The sequence below is a fragment of the Convolutriloba macropyga genome, chromosome 10 (assembly GCF_964194025.1).
Source record: "Convolutriloba macropyga chromosome 10, txConMacr16.3, whole genome shotgun sequence".
NCBI lineage: Eukaryota > Metazoa > Xenacoelomorpha > Acoela > Convolutidae > Convolutriloba > Convolutriloba macropyga.
In genome coordinates, this window is record NC_134477.1 from 1,780,222 (window position 1) to 1,801,047 (window position 20,826).

General features: G+C 34.8%; 1 protein-coding gene across 3 annotated transcripts in view; it reads left to right on the plus strand.

The window, feature by feature from the left end:
* The window catches only part of LOC142348340 (uncharacterized), an 81,221-nt gene extending 69,712 nt beyond the window's left edge, over window positions 1-11,509 (plus strand). For 2 of the 3 annotated variants that reach the window (XM_075399651.1, XM_075399653.1), the window contains exons 2-4: window positions 5,179-6,124; window positions 8,985-10,490; window positions 10,777-11,509. In XM_075399651.1, the coding sequence (XP_075255766.1) occupies window positions 5,179-6,124; window positions 8,985-10,490; window positions 10,777-10,997 (2,673 nt within the window). In that variant the 3' untranslated portion in view covers window positions 10,998-11,509. The remainder of the gene's footprint in view (window positions 1-5,178; window positions 6,125-8,984; window positions 10,491-10,776) is intronic. The other variant, XM_075399654.1, reaches the window with a different exon arrangement.
* The last annotated feature ends 9,317 nt before the right edge of the window (window positions 11,510-20,826 follow it).

The window sequence follows — 20,826 nt, forward strand, 5'->3', positions numbered from 1 at the left end:
ACGCAAAACAGGTAAGATTGGTGTTCAATGCGTTGAATTGATGTGAGATCTACGCTATCTTCAACGCTAAATATGTAAGTTCTACAATAAAATTCAACGCTAAATATGTAAGATCTACGCCAAATTTCAAAGAAAAATATGTAAAATTGGCGTTGAATGCGTTGAATTTATGAAAGATCTACGCTAAATTCAACGCCAAAATTGCAAAGTGTGCGCTAAAATTCAACGCTAAGTATGTAAGATCTACGCCAAAATTCAACGCGAAATGTGTAAAATCGGCGTTGAATGCTTTGAATTTATGTAAGATCTACGCTAAATTCAAAGCAAAATATTTAAGATCTACGCTAAAGTTCATCGCCAAATATGTAAGATCTACGCCAAAATTAAACGCAAAATTATAAAAGATCGGCGTTGAATGTGTTGAATTTATGTAAGATCTACGCTAAATTCAACTCAAAATATTTAAGATCTTCGCTAAAATTCAACGCTAAATATGTAAGATCTACGCCAAAGCTCAACGCAATATAGGTAAGATTGGTGTTCAATGCGTTGAATTGATGTAAGATCTGCGCTAACTTCAACGCTAAATATATAAGATCTACGCCAAAATTAAACGTAAAATTGTGTAAGATCGGCGTTGAATGTGTTGAATTGATGTAAGATCTACACTAACTTCAACGCTAAATATGTAAGATCTACACTAATATTCAACGCTAAATATGTAAGATCTACGCTAAATTCAAAGCAAAATATTTAAGATCTTAGCTAAAATTCAACGCTAATTATGTAAGATCTACGCCAAAGCTCAACGCAATATAGGTAAGATTGGTGTTCAATGCGTTGAATTGATGTAAGATCTACGCTAACTTCAACGCTAAATATATAAGATCTACGCCAAAATTAAACCTAAAATTATGTAAGATCGGCGTTGAATGTGTTGAATTGATGTAAGAGCTACACTAACTTCAACGCTAAATATGTAAGATCTACATTAATATTCAACGCTAAATATGTAAGATCTACGCTAAATTCAAAGCAAAATATTTAAGATCTACGCTAAAGTTCATCGCCAAATATGTAAGATCTACGCCAAAATTAAACGCAAAATTATGTAAGATCGGCATTGAATATGTTGAATTTATGTAAGATCTACGCTAAATTCAACTCAAAATATTTAAGATCTTCGCTAAAATTGAACGCTAAATATGTAAGATCTACGCCAAAATTCAACGCGATATAGGTAAGATTGGTGTTCAATGCGTTGAATTGATGTAAGATCTACGCTAACTTCAACGCTAAATATGTAAGATCTACACTAAAATTCATCGCCAAATATGTAAGATATACGTCAAAATTAAACGCAAAATTATGTAAGATTGGCATTGAATGTGTTGAATTTATGTAAGATCTACGCTAAATTCAACTCAAAATATTTAAGATCTTCGCTAAAATTGAACGCTAAATAAGTAAGATCTACGCCAAAAATCAACGCAAAATAGGTAAGATTGGTGTTCAATGCGTTGAATTGATGTAAGATCTACGCTAACTTCAACGCTAAATATGTAAGATCTACACTAAAATTCAACGCTAAGTATGTAAGATCTACGCCAAAAATCAAAGAAAAATATATTTGCAAAATGTGTAAAATCGGCGTTGAATGCTTTGAATTTATGTAAGATCTACGCTAAATTCAATGCAAAATATTCAAGATCTACGCCAAATTCATCGCCAAATATGTAAGATCTACGCCAAAATTAAACGCAAAAATATGTAAGATCGGCATTGAATGTGTTGAATTTATGTAAGATCTACGCTATATTCAACTCAAAATATTTAAGATCTTCGCTAAAACTCAACGCTAAATATGTGAGATCTACGCCAAAATTCAACGCAAAATAGGTAAGATTGGTGTTCATTGCGTTGAATTGATGTAAGATCTACGCTAACTTCAACGCTAAATATGTAAGATCTACGCCAAATTTAAACGCAAAATTATGTAAGATCGGCGTTGAATGTGTTGAATTGATGTAAGATCTACACTAACTTCAACGCTAAATATGTAAGATCTACACTAATATTCAACGCTAAATATGTAAGATCTACGCCAAAATTCAACGCAATTTAGGTAAGATTGGTGTTCAATGCGTTGAATTTATGTAAGATCTACGCTAAATTCAACTCAAAATATTTAAGATCTTCGCTAAAATTCAACGCTAAATATGTAAGATCTACGCCAAAATTCAACGCAATTTAGGTAAGATTGGTGTTCAATGCGTTGAATTTTTGTAAGATCTACGCTAAATTCAACCTTAAATATGTAAGATCTACGCTAAAATTCAACGTTAAATATGTAAGATCTACGCCAAAATTCAACGCAAAAATGTGTAAGGTTGGCGTTGAATGCGTTGAATTTATGTAAGATCTATGCTCAAGCGTAGATCTTACAGGAATTAAACGCATTCAGCGCCAATCTTACATAATTTTGCGTTTTTTAGCGTTGACACCTCGGCCTGGGTACCTCATAAATAGTTTAAAATTTAAACACAACTCGGGCCGAGGAATTTGGCCAAAATTATGTAAGATCAGCGGCAACTAGCGTTGACAAGTCGGAAAATTCAATGCAATTTTCTTACATAATTTTGCGTTGAATGCGTTGAATTTTAAGACAAAAATTCAACACATTCAGCGCCAAATTATGTAAGAAATGTCGGTGAATTTTCCAACTTGTCAACGCTAGTTGCCGCTGATCTTACATATTTAGCGTTGAATTTAGCGTAGATCTTACATATTTAGCGTTGAATTTAGCGTAGATCTTACATATTGTTGCGTTGAATTTACCGTTGATCTTACAAAAAATCAATGCGTAGAACTCTTGGTATGGTACTCGAACCACTGACCTCCTGTTTACTTGTCGCCTCTTCTACCATTGTGCCACCGTACCTTGGTTTCCTTAAGAGCCGCAATCCTTATAAAGCGTAGATCTTACATATTTTGCGTTAAATTTAGCGGATCTTTTCCGTTTGTGCCCCCCCCAGCTTAGTGGGCGCATATTATTTGCACCCCCCAGACGCACGTGCAATATTTTTACATAGTGATTTACTATGTAATTACACGTGCTCTGTAACTGGGGGGGCGCATATCGTACTGGGGGGGGAACAAACGGAAAAGATCCAATTTAGCGTAGATCTTACATATTTCGCGTTGATTTTAGCGTAGACCTTACATATTTTGCATTGAATTTGGCGTAGAAATTGCATATTTTTCGTTGCATTTAGCCTAGATCTTACATATTTTCAAAGTATTCAACGCATTTATCATGTGAGAAGTGCTGGGAAAAATTTAAAAAATTTTTTAAGTTTTGAATAAAATTTGAATTCCTATAATGGTCTGAGATGGTTTTTGCACCGTAAGAGAGCAAATGGTTCTTTTCTGCTGACTTCTTTTTCTCAATTGTGAAGTATAGGGGCCGAAACAGTAAAAAAAATTAATTTTTCGAAAAAAAACTTGAAAAATTTGAAATCTTCAAATGGTCTGAATTGGGTTTTGCACTATAAAAGAGCACTAAAAAAGATTTTTTTTGACTTCTTGTTACTCACCTTTGGAGTATAGGGTTCGAAATAGTGAAAAAATTAATTTTTCGAAAAAAAAACTTGAAAAAGTTTTGAAATCGTAAAATGGTCTGAAACGGATTTTGCACTATAAAAGAGCACTAAAAGTTGATTTTTCTCACCTGTGCAGTATAGTGTTGATACAGTTAAAAAATTAACTTTTTGAAAAAAAACTTGAAGTATTTGAAATCGTAAAATGGTCTCAAATGGATTTTGCACTATAAATTAGCACTAAAAATGGTTTTTTTGCTGACTTCGCTTTTCTCACCTGTGAAGTATAGGGGTCGAAACAGTGAAAAAATTGACTTTTTGAAAAAAAAAACTTGAAAAAATTTTGAACTCATAAAGTGGTCTGAAATGAAATTCAAACAATTCAACCTTAAATTTGTAAAATCTAAGCCCAAATTCTACCTAAAATATGTAAGATTGGTGTTGAAAGCGTTGAACTTATGTAAGATCTAAGCTAAATTCAACGCTAAATATGTAAGAACTACGCTACAATTCAACGCTAACTATGTAAGATCTGCGCCATATTTCAACGCAAAATATATAAGATTGGCGTTGAATGCGTTGAATTTATGTAAGATCTACGCTAAATTCAACGCTAAATATGTAAGATCTACGCTAAATTTCAACGCTAAATATGTAACATCTATGCCAAAATTCAACGTAAAGTTATGTAAGATTGGAGTTGAATGCGTTGAATTTATGTAAGATCTACGCTAAATTCAACGCTAAATATGTAAGGTCTACGCCAAATTTCAACGCAAAATATGTAAGATTGGCGTTGAATGCGTTGAATTTATGTAAGATCTACGGGAAATTCAATGCTAAATATGTAAGATCTACGCTAGAATTCAACGCTAAATATGTAGGATCTACGCCAAAATTCAACGCAAAATTATGTAAGATTGGCGTTGAATGCGTTGAATTTATGTAAGATCTACGCTAAATTCAACGCTAAATATGTAATATCTACGCTAAAATTCAACGCTAAATGTGTAAGATCTACGCCAAATTTCAACGCAAAATATGTAAGATTTGCGTTGAACGCGTTGAATTTATGTAAGATCTACGCTAAAATCAACGCTAAATATGTATTATCTAAGCTAATGTTCAACGGTAAATATGTAAGATCTACGCCCAAATTCAACGCAAAATTATGTAAGATTAGCGTTGACTGCGTTGAATTTATGTAAGATCTACGCTCAAGCGCAGATCTTACAAAAATTCAACGCATTCAACGCCAATCTTAGATAATTTTGCGTTTTTTAGCGTTGACACCTCGGCCCGGGAAGGAACAATTTCATTCCATTGAAATTCTCATTTTTGAAAGCACGACACCCATCCTGAGCGTTCATTTAGGTCTGGCCAAATCGACTTTCGGTCTGGCACCTCACCATGAGTGACATTATTTAGCGTGAACGACAACACTTCAATGTGTTTTTAGCTCATGGTAACAAAAGATTTAAATAATTAAAAAAGTAACTAGCAATGAAGTGTCTGTGATGGATTTTTATAGAGACAAGTATCAGAGTCAAAGAAATCTGTAAGTTTTTGATTTCTGCAGATAGAAAAAACTGTAGTCATGATTGACGAAGTTTCAAATTTTGAGATTCCGTTTCTGGATGCCCTACGTTATTGCAAATGCTGTTGGATTTCGTTGACAGAAACTGGATCGGATAAAAAAACCGACAACCTGTATCAATTGGGTTTTCCTGATGTTTTTCACCACGAAAATTTAAACGTATTGTTTCGCAGTTCGAGTCACATTAGCTCCGTTTCGAGCAGCTATATAGACAGAAGACTACAACAGTTTCCTTTTCCTGTAAAGCCTGTAAGAGTACCTGGATGCTTCAAAGCCAACCAACTCAGTATCCGGTATCAAATATTCAACGGTGTATACACATATAAAAAGAACGAGTTGTTTTCCCTTTCCGAGCATGAAACCTTCCTTGAAAGTACTTTGACAGACAGGTTAATTATAATTCTTAGCGAAGATATTGTACCTCGGTCTGAACTGGAAGAGATTGGGCTATCGTGGGGTGCCACTCAAATAGTGAATGACACTCAATCAGAAAAAGTACAAGAAGTATCCGGCTCGGAATTTCAATCGGTACTTGTCATGGCAGATGCATCTGTTGCAACACTAGAAGCAATCAACATGGCTGTTACTAGAGCACAGTATGAAGTGGGTATAGTTGTGTTCAAAGACATTAGAGAATGGGATAAGGAGAAAGAATTCACAACATATCTTGAGGCACTTCAGAGTGAGTATGTTAGAATATACGACCAGTTCACTGCTGATCCACCATGCAACATTGGGTGGCTGAGTCTATCTGATGACGACACTTATCGAACTGATTGGTGGGAAAGAAAACTAGAAAGACTTTTAAAGGGAAAAGCAGAGGATGTGATTGAACTTTTCAGTTGTCAAACAGTGAGTGTTCGGCTCCAGATTTCGTTAGCATTTCCGCGACTGTTCTGTACACCAACCAGAACTCATGCTTCACAAAGTAAGAAGTTGTATTTTTTTGAATTGCAAACCGAAGGATTTGACTTCAAAAAGTGCATTGAATTCTTTTTGCAAAGCTTTATTTGAATTATTATAAAAATTGTCCAAAATGTACGTAATCTATGCATAACCTGGGAAAGAATTCCCATGTCCAGGTGTTCGAGCATAGTTGACTTTAATCAAACGGGAATACTATACGATTGGAACGGGCCAGAAAAATACTTCGGCTCAAATTGGTTCGTGCGTTATTGACCTCGAACCAACTCCTGGATGGACAGGCTTTGAATTTGAGAATTTTATCCTGCGTTTTTTTCTTTTCCGGTCAGTTAGTTTTAATTCAAGCATGGTTGCTGCATTCAAATTTGTTATGATCAGAGTTGTGCTTAGCCATTAACCTAAAAATTTCATATTCTTCACGACGAAACAAGTAATGCAGCAGAATAAAGTTGAAATAATATTGTGGCAACTTCAACAATTTCAGCATTTAAATGGCTTACAAAGATATTCGGTAAAAATTTAAGGCAAGACGGGGAAATCTTTCAACCAATGCCGCGAAAGTTAACACTAGTAAAAAACTGTCGTCCTTGACTTAAGGGATTCCAGATCCGGTTTCAAGCCTATTAATTGCTGGTTTGTATTTTGACCGATTCAAAATGTTTTTTTAAATCTTAGGATTATACTGACTTAGCTTGTTAAAAACGTTCTGTTTGAAAATGGATTTGGAAATTCATACAGGGGCAAGGAAATACTGCGAGCCAGCTGAAATTTGATCGTAACTGCTATCGAGCAAAATTTGATCATGTTTAAATTTGAAACCAAACAAGCAACCTAACAGATTTGATGCTCCTAATTTTGCTCCAATCTAAAGAAGATTAACATTCAAAGGTAAAAAAAGTTCCTCTACAAGTTACTTTGAATCGACATTAATTTGAACATACACAAATAACATATAACCTCTCTTTTCCAGTAATGTAATTTTTGTAGTGTAAACGGGTAAAAGGGAGCCCCCCCCCCAAGCGTGCGCCAAGTAGGAAACTAAGAACAAGCAGATCGGATTAACGTCTTTATGAAATAAGGGAACTAAAACTGCTATTAACCAAAGTTTCGGTTTTCACCTGGTAACACCAAAGTGTTAGTCTGACTTTTCTTAAAAAATTACAGCTGCTGCCACTTATTCAGAAGTGAAGTGAAAGTAATAAGAATCCGAAATTCCGCATAATTCCGATTCCACACATTTCAAAGCTTTATAAATTTAGGCGCGTGTGTGTCGCAGATTGCTGCGAAGAATCGGATAATTAAGCCTGATCTTTGTTGTGATCAGAAAAACCAGGTTTAGGTTTGTTCAAAACGCATGGTGGAAAACCAGAAAAAACGGGAACTCTAGGTTGAGCAGAACACCAAAAACTATTTGCGGAAGCCAGTTGGGCTTGAATGTTATAGGAATAGAATTTGAACAACAGAATCCAGTCTGCTTAACCGGTTTAGCTCAGATTCAGAAAATCTGGAAAGTTGAAGTTGGAATATTAAGAATTGTCAAAATTGAAGTTTAGAGATTGGAAATTGTCGAGTTAGCAATTTGGCTTTGAAACATAAGTGTATATCAGAACAAAGTAAGTCTCACCCTTATCAGTTACGTTTGTGTGATTAAATTAATTGTGTAAACTGATGTCTGTTCATTTAAGATTTTCCTTTTATTTTTAAAATATCAGAATCAAACCTTTGTCCGTTGAATAAGACTTATTGGGCCCTTTTCCAGACTTTGGACATTTAAGTTTAATCTCATAATGGTCGCTTAGATAAAAGGGGTAAATCTATTTACTCGATGTCTTAGACAAATGTTTGCACGACCTTAAGATTATACAGAATACCCCCCGACGGAATTTTTCAAAGATATTCGGTAAAAATTTACGGCAAGACGGGACATCTTTCAACCAAATGCCGCAAAAGTTAACACTAGTCAAAAAGGGTCGCCCTTGACTTAAGGGATTCCAGATCCGGTTTCAAGCCTATTAATTGCTGGTTTGTATTTTGACCGATTCAAAATGTTTTTTTAAATCTTAGGATTATACTGACTTAGCTTGTTAAAAACGTTCTGTTTGAAGATGGATTTGGAAATTCATACAGGGGCAAGGAAATACTGCGAGCCAGCTGAAATTTGATCGTAACTGCTATCGAGCAAAATTTGATCATGTTTAAATTTGAAACCAAACAAGCAACCTAACAGATTTGATGCTCCTAATTTTGCTCCAATCTAAAGAAGATTAACATTCAAAGGTAAAAAAAGTTCCTCTACAAGTTACTTTGAATCGACATTAATTTGAACATACACAAATAACATATAACCTCTCTTTTCCAGTAATGTAATTTTTGTAGCAAATAGTTTTTAGTTGTACTTGATGTCTTCCTTCTATTCTATTGTTGGATGCTTGTTTTTAAACAAAAAATAGATTAAATTGTCTTTTTTGGAATCTTAGGAAGATTTTGATGCAATGTATGAGCGTATATTCAATGGGCGAAATCTAGAGCTTAGCTTTTTTTTATTCTGTAACGAATACATAGTCTAACCAAAATCTGATCACAGAAACGCTCGGAAAACGTTCCTAGCACTCGAGTGAAGTTGGTTGACCTAAAAACTGACAAAAAGGTCTTGTTCTGATCCTAGAAGATATGTTCGAGGACATCTCCCTCGTGCAGATTCAAATTTCGTCCCATATTGTTTATACCGTTTCTGTAGACAAGCTAGCTGCTATCAGTTTTGTTCAGGCAAAGCTTCTTAGAAAGATATATTCAGAGTCTTCTTTGTTAGATTTCAAATAAGTTTATTTTCAGTTCTCTCCACTACGCATGCTCTGAAATTTTAGAGTGGAAGAGATCAACGAATGGTAAATGGACAATTGTGACACTTGAAGAAGTGCACAGCCTTGATGACACAACACTGGCAGGTTCAAACTCACTCTATTGGAGTGTCATGTCAAATGACAAGAATGTGATCTCAGACTGGATTGAGTATCTCTCCAAGAGAGGTCTACTCTCAAATGAGGTCAACAAGACATATCCAAATGCAACTATTTTTCATCTACTTCTCCGCCGATTCAAGTATCCATATGAGCTTTTGGTACACTTATTACAGAAAAATGTTGTTAGAGGATCTACTCTGTTTGTTGCATTCAAGAAACACCATGTACTACATCTCATGATGGAGCACGAGAGTGGCCGTATTAGTTCTCTTCCAAGCACAAGCGGTGTCTTGTGTGGCATATTTGTGAAAGGTGCGTTTGACAGTAAAGAGGATAGGGAAAACCAAATAGAGATGTACCGATTGTGGAGGAGTACTCATGTTCACCTTAATGAAAAGCAGTTCACTGACAAGGTTCTTTCAAAAATCCGTGGATTAATAATTAGGCACAGTCATCTGCTACTGGATGAAGTGGAATCTTTTGTGGAGAGCAGTTTGACGGAAGGTGTCTCATTCCGGAAATGTTCTCCCATGCTATTGAGTGAAAATGAAGTACCGGAAGCATTCTTCCAAAATTGCCTTGGAATTGATAGTGGAGAGTGCGAGGATGAACAGATATTGAAATATCAAAAGGAGTGGCGAGGATTCCATCTGAGCGATCTAGTTACGAATGGCGGAGATTTAATAACCAGAACTTATCTAAATGTACTAAAGAGGCGGCCTTTCATACTGAACTATGAGGTGAATGTGATGCTACAAAAAATCGAATCGCGCTCGGACAGGAAAAGAATGTTCAGCTGGGGACTTGGGCGCCTAAGACTGGTACTCATTGAGAACGATGAAGTATGTGATGTCATATTTAATGAATGCCTTGGATTTGAAAGTGGAGAGAGTGAAGAGAGGAGAATAGAGAAGTATAAAAAGTGGGGAGGTAGAAAACTACTGGCTTCTGTTGCAATTGTTGATTGCAAGGCTTTAACAGAAATTTCTAGAGTTTGGAAGAGATACAATTTTATACTGAAGTATGAGGTCAGTCAAATCATACAAAGCAACAACGTTTTCCAGAGACCAGAGAACTTCCCATGTGTCGCATCTGTTGAGCTGAGTATAGCACAACAGCTTTTCAAAGACGAAGACGCATGCGATGTTATCTTCAGATGTTTTGTTGGTTTTGGGTATGATGATAGCACGGAGAAGAAAATAGAGAAATACGAACAACGCGCAGAATATCCTTTAATCGTTTGTATGCTAGAAAAAAGTGAAGAGATGCAGAATTTAAACAATAAGGTATTGCTGCTCGAAAAGACACTGGAAATTGCTAAAAAAGCGTGGACAAAGTATGGAATTTTGGAATACGGACTCAATCGTAAAGTATGTGGAAAGACACCTGAGCAACATGCATTTGATGCAGGTTAGCAATCTGTTCCATTCTTTTTACTTCTAAAGGCAAATCCACTCCATTTCAGGCATACAGTGCTCTCATGTGGATATTTCTATGTCAAAAACACCTCTATTGCTCAATTGATAAGAACATATATGGACAAGGTAGGAGGGGGGGGGGGGGGGTATCATGAGAGAGGGAAACAATAGAATTAAAACTCACAGAACATTTTTTTTTTCTCAATTGCTAAGTTTAATCCATGAGTTTGTTCGCGTTTCCATCAATTGCATTCAGTTTATTCTTTGTTTCTATACAGCATATGAGCGAGATTCGACTCAAACAATTGATGCACAGTCGGGAGAAGATCTATCTGATGAAGGATTCCTAGATCTACAATCAGTTCTCCGAGAACCAATCTCTTCACACTCACTAGATGAAGAATTCTGCCAAGCAGAATCGCTTAGTCCAGAACCACTTGTAGAGCCGGAGTCTCTTTACTCAGGGCCGGAGTTTGATATCGAAGATGATATCCCTTGATTAGCTTAGAGATCTGCATGTAATTATGAAAAATTGACTTGTACTGGTTCACATTTGGAACCCAACAGTTTCACGCCTTTAGATCTGTCCAGGAATAACCGGCTACAAATATATTCTTCGCAAGTTTTCATTTGGATAAATCAGAAAGATGGAGAAAAAAACCTCAGCAACTTGAAATCTATTTGAATGGCAATCTTAGTACGCAGATTGACAGTGCACTTAGAAACTTTCTTTGTAAAACAAGATCTAGTAGACCAGGTAATTCCACAAAAAAATTGTTAAAGAGGGGCTATTATTTATTGATTGATAGAAATTTATTAGCCAGAAAAAAACAATTTTTGTACTGGTATAGATATCAAATGATATGGATACTGGTACAGTATGCAATTTAAAATTACAGACAGCTTTTGAACAATGATTTAATCAGAATTGTAGACAGAATTGTTGATTTTATTAAGTGTTCTATATGGTTTTTATCGAAGTTATTTTGTCAATTCATTTTTTGATAATTACAGCGTTGTGCCATTGTTCCCACAATCTGAGACCTGTTTTGGGTGCAATTTGTTAACAGAGAGCCTCAGCACTGATTCTTTCAATTTGTTCAGTATTATTTCAACCTGCATAATTGTGTTTTGGTCTGTAAATCAAGCACAGTAGCGTATATCAATCAGATATTTTTTAATCGAAACTTATAGGAATAATATAATTTTCTAACTATGTCTTTAGTTCTTCAAACAACCGAATGATGTGCAAACATCAGCGATAATGTTTCACTGGATGGTATTATGCTATATTTTGACTCTAGCTTTTACAATCACATCAATAATTAAGTAACGTTTACGAAAAACAGGATTGCAAGTCTTTTGTGCTGTCGACCACGATTAACAAGAAAGTGTTTAATTTATTAATTGATTTTAAAAATATTATCAACCTGCGAAAAATAACAGGTATTTTTTGTCCGTATCGATATGCAAATTTTGCAGATCAATCCAAAAATGTTAACGGATATGAGTGACTATCTTATATATGGAAAAGTTATTCCGCATTCTTGATATGGTGTCTTGTAGCATTTTGACTACTGAAAACTTGCCATTGATATTTGCAGAGAGTTTCTTTGAGTTCATATATGATAAGGAGGCTCGGTAATGTGCGTACGCACATAATGTCATCCACATTCTTGATTTAATTAGCTACCAAATATGAAGAGATAAAAAACTTTTAAAAACACAGATGGTTGAGCAATGGAATACAAAAATGCGACGCTAGAGGGCCCATGGCAGTTGCTGATAATAGAACTAATAGAAGGGCAATATTAAAAATCTAACAACAATCATTATTTACAACCAAACCTCGATGTCCATAATTAAAAAAAATCATAACAAAATCATAACTCGCATCCGATGAAATTTAAACAAGTCAACTTACCTGTACTTCATTAGAAAAATAAGGGAACTGTCGTCAATGCGACTGGTGAACAGGTCGACCAGAAGGAGCAACTAGGAGTGTACTCAAAAATACTTTTCCTTCCATTTTTGAAAACAATTAAAATAACATTTACTAATGTCATTAGACATGCACTGAAATCACTAAAAAGTTCATTTGAGAAATGTCATTATTCAATTTTCCATTGCGCAAAAATTCAAAGGCAATTGGATTTTCAATTAGTGTTATAAATTAAAAATAAAACAAAAAACCTTTAAAATATACAAACAAATAAAAACATAACTTTTTATAAAATTTTGTAATGATCTTAATGACAAAGCCGAAAAAAAAGTTTCAAGGTGAAATTGTTTTGAGAGTCAATTATAGCTCACTGGAAACGGTTTGTGACTTGTGTTTACAAAGACTGAGCTACAAACCGACTGAAAAATTAATTAAGAAAACAATCCCAAAAACCAAAATTTGTTTTCGGAAACAAAATTTTTAAAGTTAAAAGTTTTAGGAATTCGACAAAAAGCGATGGAATAAGTTTCAACGCCTATTGGGCAGCCAATTTGGCCTGTTAATGATGAGACTGTCACGACGCCATAAAATATCAAATATACAAAGAAGCCAAAATTGCAAACAATTCTACGACATCCCACTGTTCAAGGCACTATAATTACAAGATGTTACCTGCAAGCACTGTGAATCATCAGTTTTCCATCTTCTTAACATCAACGAGTCTTCCTTAAAAAAGACTACCTAGACATGACAACGAAAAAAACCCAAAACTTGGACAGTTTCGAAATCTCAAAATCCTTTACAAAACCTAATGTTCGAAGCAATCAGTCACAACTCGTAACCAAGAGCCAGAAAACGTTTGAATCCACAAAAGTAATTGAGAATTCTACCGAATGAGATCAAATTACATGGTGACAAAAATAAAATCAAAAGGGGGACAGTTGAAAAAAAATATATGTAATTCGAAAGTCATTGAAACAAATAGCTAAAATTTGAAGTCCCCGAATGAGTTTTGTTATGCGTTCTGGGAAGCAATTGAGACCTGTCGTTATCAGATATATGGCGTACAACAACGAAAAAAAACATATGCAAAATCAAAGAAATCCACAAAATTTTGCGAGATTTGTCTCAGCCCCAAAAGCATAAACTACTCAAAAAAAAACAATGAACACAACCAGATACGCCTTTTTTCCAACTTTTGTAAATTGATCCCCTTTAATTGGACTTGTAAATAATGTGATAATTTCACATGGAAACAAAATGAAATCATAAAATATGCAATTATGAAAATGAAAATTGAAATTGTGTAGTATCAAAACGAAGAAACTTTTATTTGAATATATAACCATTACCGACGTTAATTTATAGCTCTCAGAAAATCGTTTGCCGTCTGTTCATACTGAGAGTGCGGCCGAGGCTGATAAAAATAAGATAAAATAATGGCAACGTTCAAAATTCACAATGTTCAAAGTCACAACAGATATTAATTAACAACTGAAAACACTGTCTGGGATCCTTTATTTCTTCTAAGAGCTAACTGGATCCAAGATTTGGGACACCAAGTCATTGGGCTACAAAAAGTATAACACATGAAAGCAAAACGCAAGAAATCGGTGAAATTTTAACGAAACTATTGGTCAGAGCCATAAAATCCATGAGTTTAACTCTGAAAACATAACACAAACGGGTTGGGCATCGTTTAATGTAAATAGTATCTGTCGTTATTTGCGCCCTGATTTGAAATTCTTGCCAGTAATTTACATGAAAAACTTTTACATAGCTGAAATCTTTCGAAGAAAGGTCGCGCCACATGAAAACCTGAACAAAATTTTATCGTAAGGAATCATGGCGAGATCTAAATCAGCTCAGATTTCACTGCCCGTCTAACAAACACTCAGTAGTTGAAATTGTTGCAAAATAGATCACTTTTTAAACAAAATGTTTTTGTTTGTCAAAAATTAATTAGGCATTTTGTATAATTATCGAGTTTAAATTGGCAAAAAACTCGCAAAATTATAAATCCAGTAGACTCTCAAAGCCAGCAGGAGTACAAAAATTTCACTTTTGAGCTTGGAAAGAATATTAGCGCAGTCTTAAGGTGTCTACTTCCAGCGAATTTAATTCAAGTGGGCTGAAAAGCAAAATTGATCCCATTTTTTTTACAAAAAAGTCTGAATTTTGAAAAATTTAGCTTGAATTGTAGCCACAAAACTCGGATCGAACAATTCCGCAAACCTCCTCTATCTTTAGAGATCAAATCAATATCAATTTGACGAAAATTTGATCGAAAATACCGAATATGTGAATAAAAACAGCTGAATTTAAGTCTAATATTCACAAAAATTTAAACCTCGATAAAACTTTATGAAGAGCGGAAAATGGAAAAAAAATCTTTTAAATTCCTCATTCTACACTGTGCGGGCTTTAAATGATACCACTAACAACTCTCTACGATGATTATATTGATCAGCCAAATTTGTCCGAACAAAAAAACCATTTGAGCATCGTGTTCCTCTCCCACTTATGAGGGGTCTGAACAATAATCAAAGAACGTTAATGAGCCAAAACAAACACACAAAAAAGGCTTTTGATGACTGATAAACTTGCTGTATGGTCGAATTGGGACCATTAATTCGGTTCAAATTGGAGGAACTTTTTCAATAACAAAGGTATCAGAAACTGTTGTAGAACTGCTTGATTGCACTGCATTCCTACCAGGCCCGTTTGCTCGTGGATGATAGTTGAGTGGTTCCATGTTTTCATTGAATCGCACCAAAGCTGTACGTCCAGATTGACAAAACTCCGGACAAAAATTGCATTCAAAATTTTTCAGTCCAAGTCCTGCGAAATTCGATTCAGGTGTAATTTTACTGGTTTTGGATTTCTGAATCCCGTAGGGAAGTCCTCAATCTAATCTCATCCGGCTTTCACATTCAGTAATGTGTTTCCTTGACACTTAACGAAGCCTACCACATGTTAATCTAGACGTTCCTTACTTTGATTACTGGACAAGTTGAATTTGTTTTCCCTGACTGGACCTGTTTTCTTGGAATATAATTATCGATAAATTTCGTGACTGATAACAGGCTGCCAGGATGCAGGTCGGATGTTTCTCCTTTCTTTCTTTTGTAGCTACCGTGAACTTTGCAGTGAGCATGCAATACCACAAACGGACTCTAGTGGATTTTGGAAACATCTTTCTATTGTGCGACTCATTTCTTTGCACCAAAACACTAACTCTAGAGGCTGTTGTTTTTGAAAATTTCTCGAGGCCGTCAATTCTACGCAGATCTTTTGTTCAAATGGATCATCAGGTCAGATTGGACAACGCAGATGAGATTGAAACAAAATAAGTGTCGTTCATCGCCAACATCGTTGTTTTCTCTCCCACTGTATATTTCAGTATGAAGGCAAATCAAATCAACTATATTAACCATTTCTATATTTATGATACCATTTTCGGAATTTTTTGTCCAATGCAGTGCGTTTTTTAAGGGTTTCATTGAAAATAATTGCGAGAAACATTTGTTTACATATTTTAACCAGAGAGACAATTGCAACTCTCTCGCAACGATATTGGAGTCGTTCTGTTTGAGTGGTGACATTTTCCTGATCACGTAGGTAGTGTTAGCTATTGTTTTTGATTTTATCTAAATTTTCTGTTTTTAGCTGAATTTTTTTTTCAAAATTCCTCCAGTGGCTTTTTTTGTTTCAATATTCCGGAGTTAACGTATTTGTGTTTTTGGTGAGCCAATAAAAGTCCCGAGTTACTTCTTTTTTGATGGCGGTTTTACTATTATGATCTTCTGGATACTTTAAGACCTGTTGTAATACTTTTTGAGAGCCAGTGTATCTAAATTACTGGAGCTTGATACTGATTTGTGTAAGTTTTGTTCCCTTATGGTATTGGGTTCTTAATTATTTGACTTCTAGCTGCAATAATGAATTTATTTAATCAAGAAGAAGACCGAATTTTTTGAGCAAGCCTATCAGTGGGATGTGTTGGTTGCGCACATTTTTCAGCTTTCTTTTCAAGTCCTGTTTGATGATGTGATTCTAATGAATCTAATTTTGCTGAAGTCAAAGGTCCCATTAAGGATAATGAACTCCATGTCCTGCATTCGGTGATCTCTGTCCGGAACATTGCTATTAATGTGAACTTTCATTTCCAAGCACAATGTCGGGCGCTTGGACGACCTGTCGTATCTTTAGTTCCCTTTATACACTATTTTTTTTAGAGGCAGAGTCACTTTTCTGATCTCGTAGATCATTTGGTGAGCTCGTTACGTTTTGTTTCTTTTGACTGCGGGCGCCTCTCGTAACCTCTTAACGCCCATGTCACTACTAAGTATTGCCCAATTTCTAGTTGTTGTTCCATTGGCTCATTTAAGCTCAATGGAGTTTACATGCTAGAGAAGTTAGAAAAGTCAGCTGGTGACCTTCATAGCTCTTATCAAAGCCCACTTCAGATGTACAATAACATCACAGTGATGTCAGCATCCGTTTGAATAAGCGCTTTATCGTGTGGTCGATATTTTTAATGAATTAAATGTTGCTGACAGGTTAAACTCGTTTCTACTGTCTATGTGTCAGATTGAACTTACAAGTACAGATAGTACAGATTGCCCTGGCCTTAATACCTTAATATCAATTTCATATACAATGTAATTAGCAAAAAATGTTAATACACGTCTTATTTGGGGATTTTTAGGCCTCAATTTTGGCAAAATAAATATTCAATCTGAAACTGTTAGAAAAGAAACAATAATAAAATGGAAAACTATCTTGCTACAAGGAAAGAAGTTAAACTATGAGAATGAGAATAAGAAGTGAAATTTTAAGACTTTGTAGATGCTAAAGATTTTCCATTTCATTCGCCCAAACAAAATTTACAGAGAAATGACTCGGGAAGGTTAATAGTATTATTTTTACATGAAAAGTACTTTGAATAGATTTCGATATTGAAAAGCTTTTTTATCAACGTTTTTGAATAAAATAATAGAAGTTTGAATAATTTAAAAAATATACCCAAAACTTTTGCATAGAGATTGTATATAGGTTTCTTTAGAAGCATTTAGGATGAACAAAACCAAAATTATCACGAGGCAATAAACAATGAGAAAATGAAAACCGAGAAACTAAAACAGCTCAATCGATTTTTACGACAGCTACCCGAAATACAAGTATTTAAAATAACTTTAAACTGTTCATTAAAGTGGGTAAACGTTACTACACAATCGAAAGCAAGCAGATCTTTTTGTTAGTTTTGAATCTGAAATCCCTTTAAAATGACTTCTTAACATCTGAGTCACCTGTCAACAAAGTAGACTTTTTTCTTCATCGCAGGTACCTTGAATCTCTAAACTTCTGAGAACAAAATCTTTTAAAGATCTTTTTCGACTAAAAATATGAGAGATGCATCTTCAGGTTGGAAAAGGGAGAATCAGGCACGCTCCTACAAGAGAACAGATGGTTACGAGGACTAAAAGAATTAAATAGTTAATATCTTGAATCTGGATTTAGAAGGAGATGATTAGGAGGAAAGACTTTGTTGTCGAGTTTAATTCCTGGTCAAAAATTTATAATTATAATAATAATTTTTGGTTCCTGCGTAATCGCAGTGGAACAGCATAAGGCTACGGCGGCCTGTTCTCAGCTGCCCTTTTTCTTATTATTCCCCACATTTCAGACCGTTCTTTTTATGAGCAGCATTTCTTTTTTTGGTGACTATGGCCAAATTTTTTGCGTCTCAAACTTTCACGTGGTACCATTATTGCAGCCAACATTGGTCAGGCTATGGTCCACCTGAAGCTATGGTTAAGTAATAGCTCTTCCTTACACAGACAGCTTCACGGAGGCAGGGGATTGAACTCTCAATCATTGGAGTGTGAATCACACACCATACCTCTCGGCTATTTTAGTTGTAATAGCGGGTTTTTGCTTGTTAATGAAAATTGGGCTATGATTGAAGAGAAATACGAATACTAGTGAAATTGCCACTTTAAATATGGGCTTGCTGCCCATATTTAATCAGATTCAATTGTTATAATAAGTCATAACTAATCGTTCGTTAATTTTGTAAGTTCTCTTAAATTAAAGCAGCACTGAAAAAAAGTTTTAGTCCATAGCCAAAAACTGCTACCGGGATATACACAGCTCAAGCCCAAATAACGAACTAGTTTTGACTCCAAAAGCAAAACTATACTATGATTAATATGACGCAAACGATAACCAGCGAAGAACAGTCGTTTTTCGTATCAGGTGTCTAGTTGGAAAAAAACCAACACCAAATGTTTTTCTGTGACATATTCTGATTTCAACGTAGAAATTTTCTCAGTAGATTAGCCTATTAGTGTTTGGAAAACTTGGAAATTTCAGGTATGTCTCATCTCCAAAATTTGGAAAATCAAATTGCTAAGTACCCTCTTTTCAAAAACTATTTAAGATCATTCTTCCTGATGGTAAATTAGAGAAACAAGCATGCTTTAAGAACTGAATAGACTGTTACGAGATCTTCAAGAAATAAGCAGTTAACATCGTTCAACTGGATTTATGATGAGATGGTTACAAACAGACATATTTAGTGTCTAATTTTATTCCATGTTACAAACAAAGTGTCAATTGTTATCTCTGGTTGTTGCTTGTTATTGAAAGAGATCTCCCATCAGTTCCCTTCCTTAATAATTTTCCTCCGGCTTGAAAAAGTATCCAATTTACTCCAATTTCCGAATTGCTTAACTAATTTTTTTCTGTTGTCTGATGGAGTCTTTGACAAATTTTAATAACAAAAAATTTGTCAGTATTCTAATATAACTTTATTACTTTATTTTTTGCAGTTTTTAGATAGAAACTTTCGCGTGCACTGTCTTTGTTTATTTGTTTTGTTTGAGCCCAGAGTTACTTGCATTTTTCCAGCATGGGACCGTTTTCTGCTATCTCATTCTTGATAGTCTTCATTGGGTTAGTTCTACTAACCTAAATTAATTCACATGAAGGTATTGACTTCTCATTTATTCGAATAACTGTTTCAACTGAATGCATTTTAAATTTTCTCACTAACTGACTTACGCAATGTTGTGATTACGGTCAAAATCAAAAGAGCAAAATCAGAGACCAAAAGAAAGAGGATGAGCATATAAAAACTGGTTATCAAGTCAAGTGCATTAGGTTATCAAAGTTCATTAAAGCAATTGCTATCTGGCATTAGTACTATTCTCATTTGCGTTCAGTTAAGAGGCTGAATTAGAAGTATTTGTAGAATCTAATCAAATATGCAGAATTTTTACACCAGATAAAGAAATGGACACTTAGAAAAATTTTGACAATTTCTATCGCTGGTGATTTCTGATTCAATCCTAATGAGCGTCAAACGGGTCAACCACGGCTTTGTTACGGCAATTTCCCATCTATGCTATTTATTCTCAAACCAATTGATTCTTGACATTTCTGTTTTTTCAAGCAAAGCTTATTGACATTTTCTATTTTCAGGTCTTTTGATAGTGTCCCTCCTTATTTGGTGTAATTATGCTTTTCCTTTTTTTAGACTTTTTTTTCAGAATTCCGGCAAAAATTATGTTTGTTTTGTGATTTTTTTAAATCTAAGTCATTTGATTTTCTGTGTAAGTGTTTGTTTCCAAGTTTTAGTAATTTTATCGGAACTCCAGTCATAATCACACTTGATTTTTATCATCCCACTGTGATATCAAATTTTTTATTCAGGGTCTTTTGTTATTTGATGAACAGTTTCTGCAGATTAGTGATATATAAATTCTATTTCAAAAATTTTTGACCTTCGTTTTATAACACTCGTTTAAAAAATTTATTGTTATCTGAAACCCTGATTGATACTAAAAAACCTGACTGGGGTTGTAAAATGGTTTTATTCCTATTTGTGATACTACCCTGTTTGACCGCGAAAAACTTTTCGTGGCAACCATATTCAAGACGTATATGGAGCTTTTGGTAACTTGGCAACCACATAGCTGACCATAGAAAAAAACAACATTCCTCAAAAAGCTCTGAAAACACCCATGGATTACACTAGGAGTGGAAAAGAAGTCATCAAGACGCTTGAAAAAAATTGAAGTTCATGGTCTTCTTGGAAACCATGAGAACCCAATCATGAAGTTCTTGTCAACCATTAAATATCATACAAGGTTTTCTTGCAACCATGACGAGGTCTTGCAGGAACTTTTTTCATGGCTCCTATGGAACCATACAAGGTTTATGGATATGGTTGCCAAGAAAGGTCAACGCGGGTATTGAGTTTCGATAACGAATCATTTTTACCTAACAGAAACTCCCATCGATACGTCATTGATGGGTCCAGTCACTCCCTCTCTGATTAGAAAACATCCATTAACTAGATATCACTAATTTCTTTGAG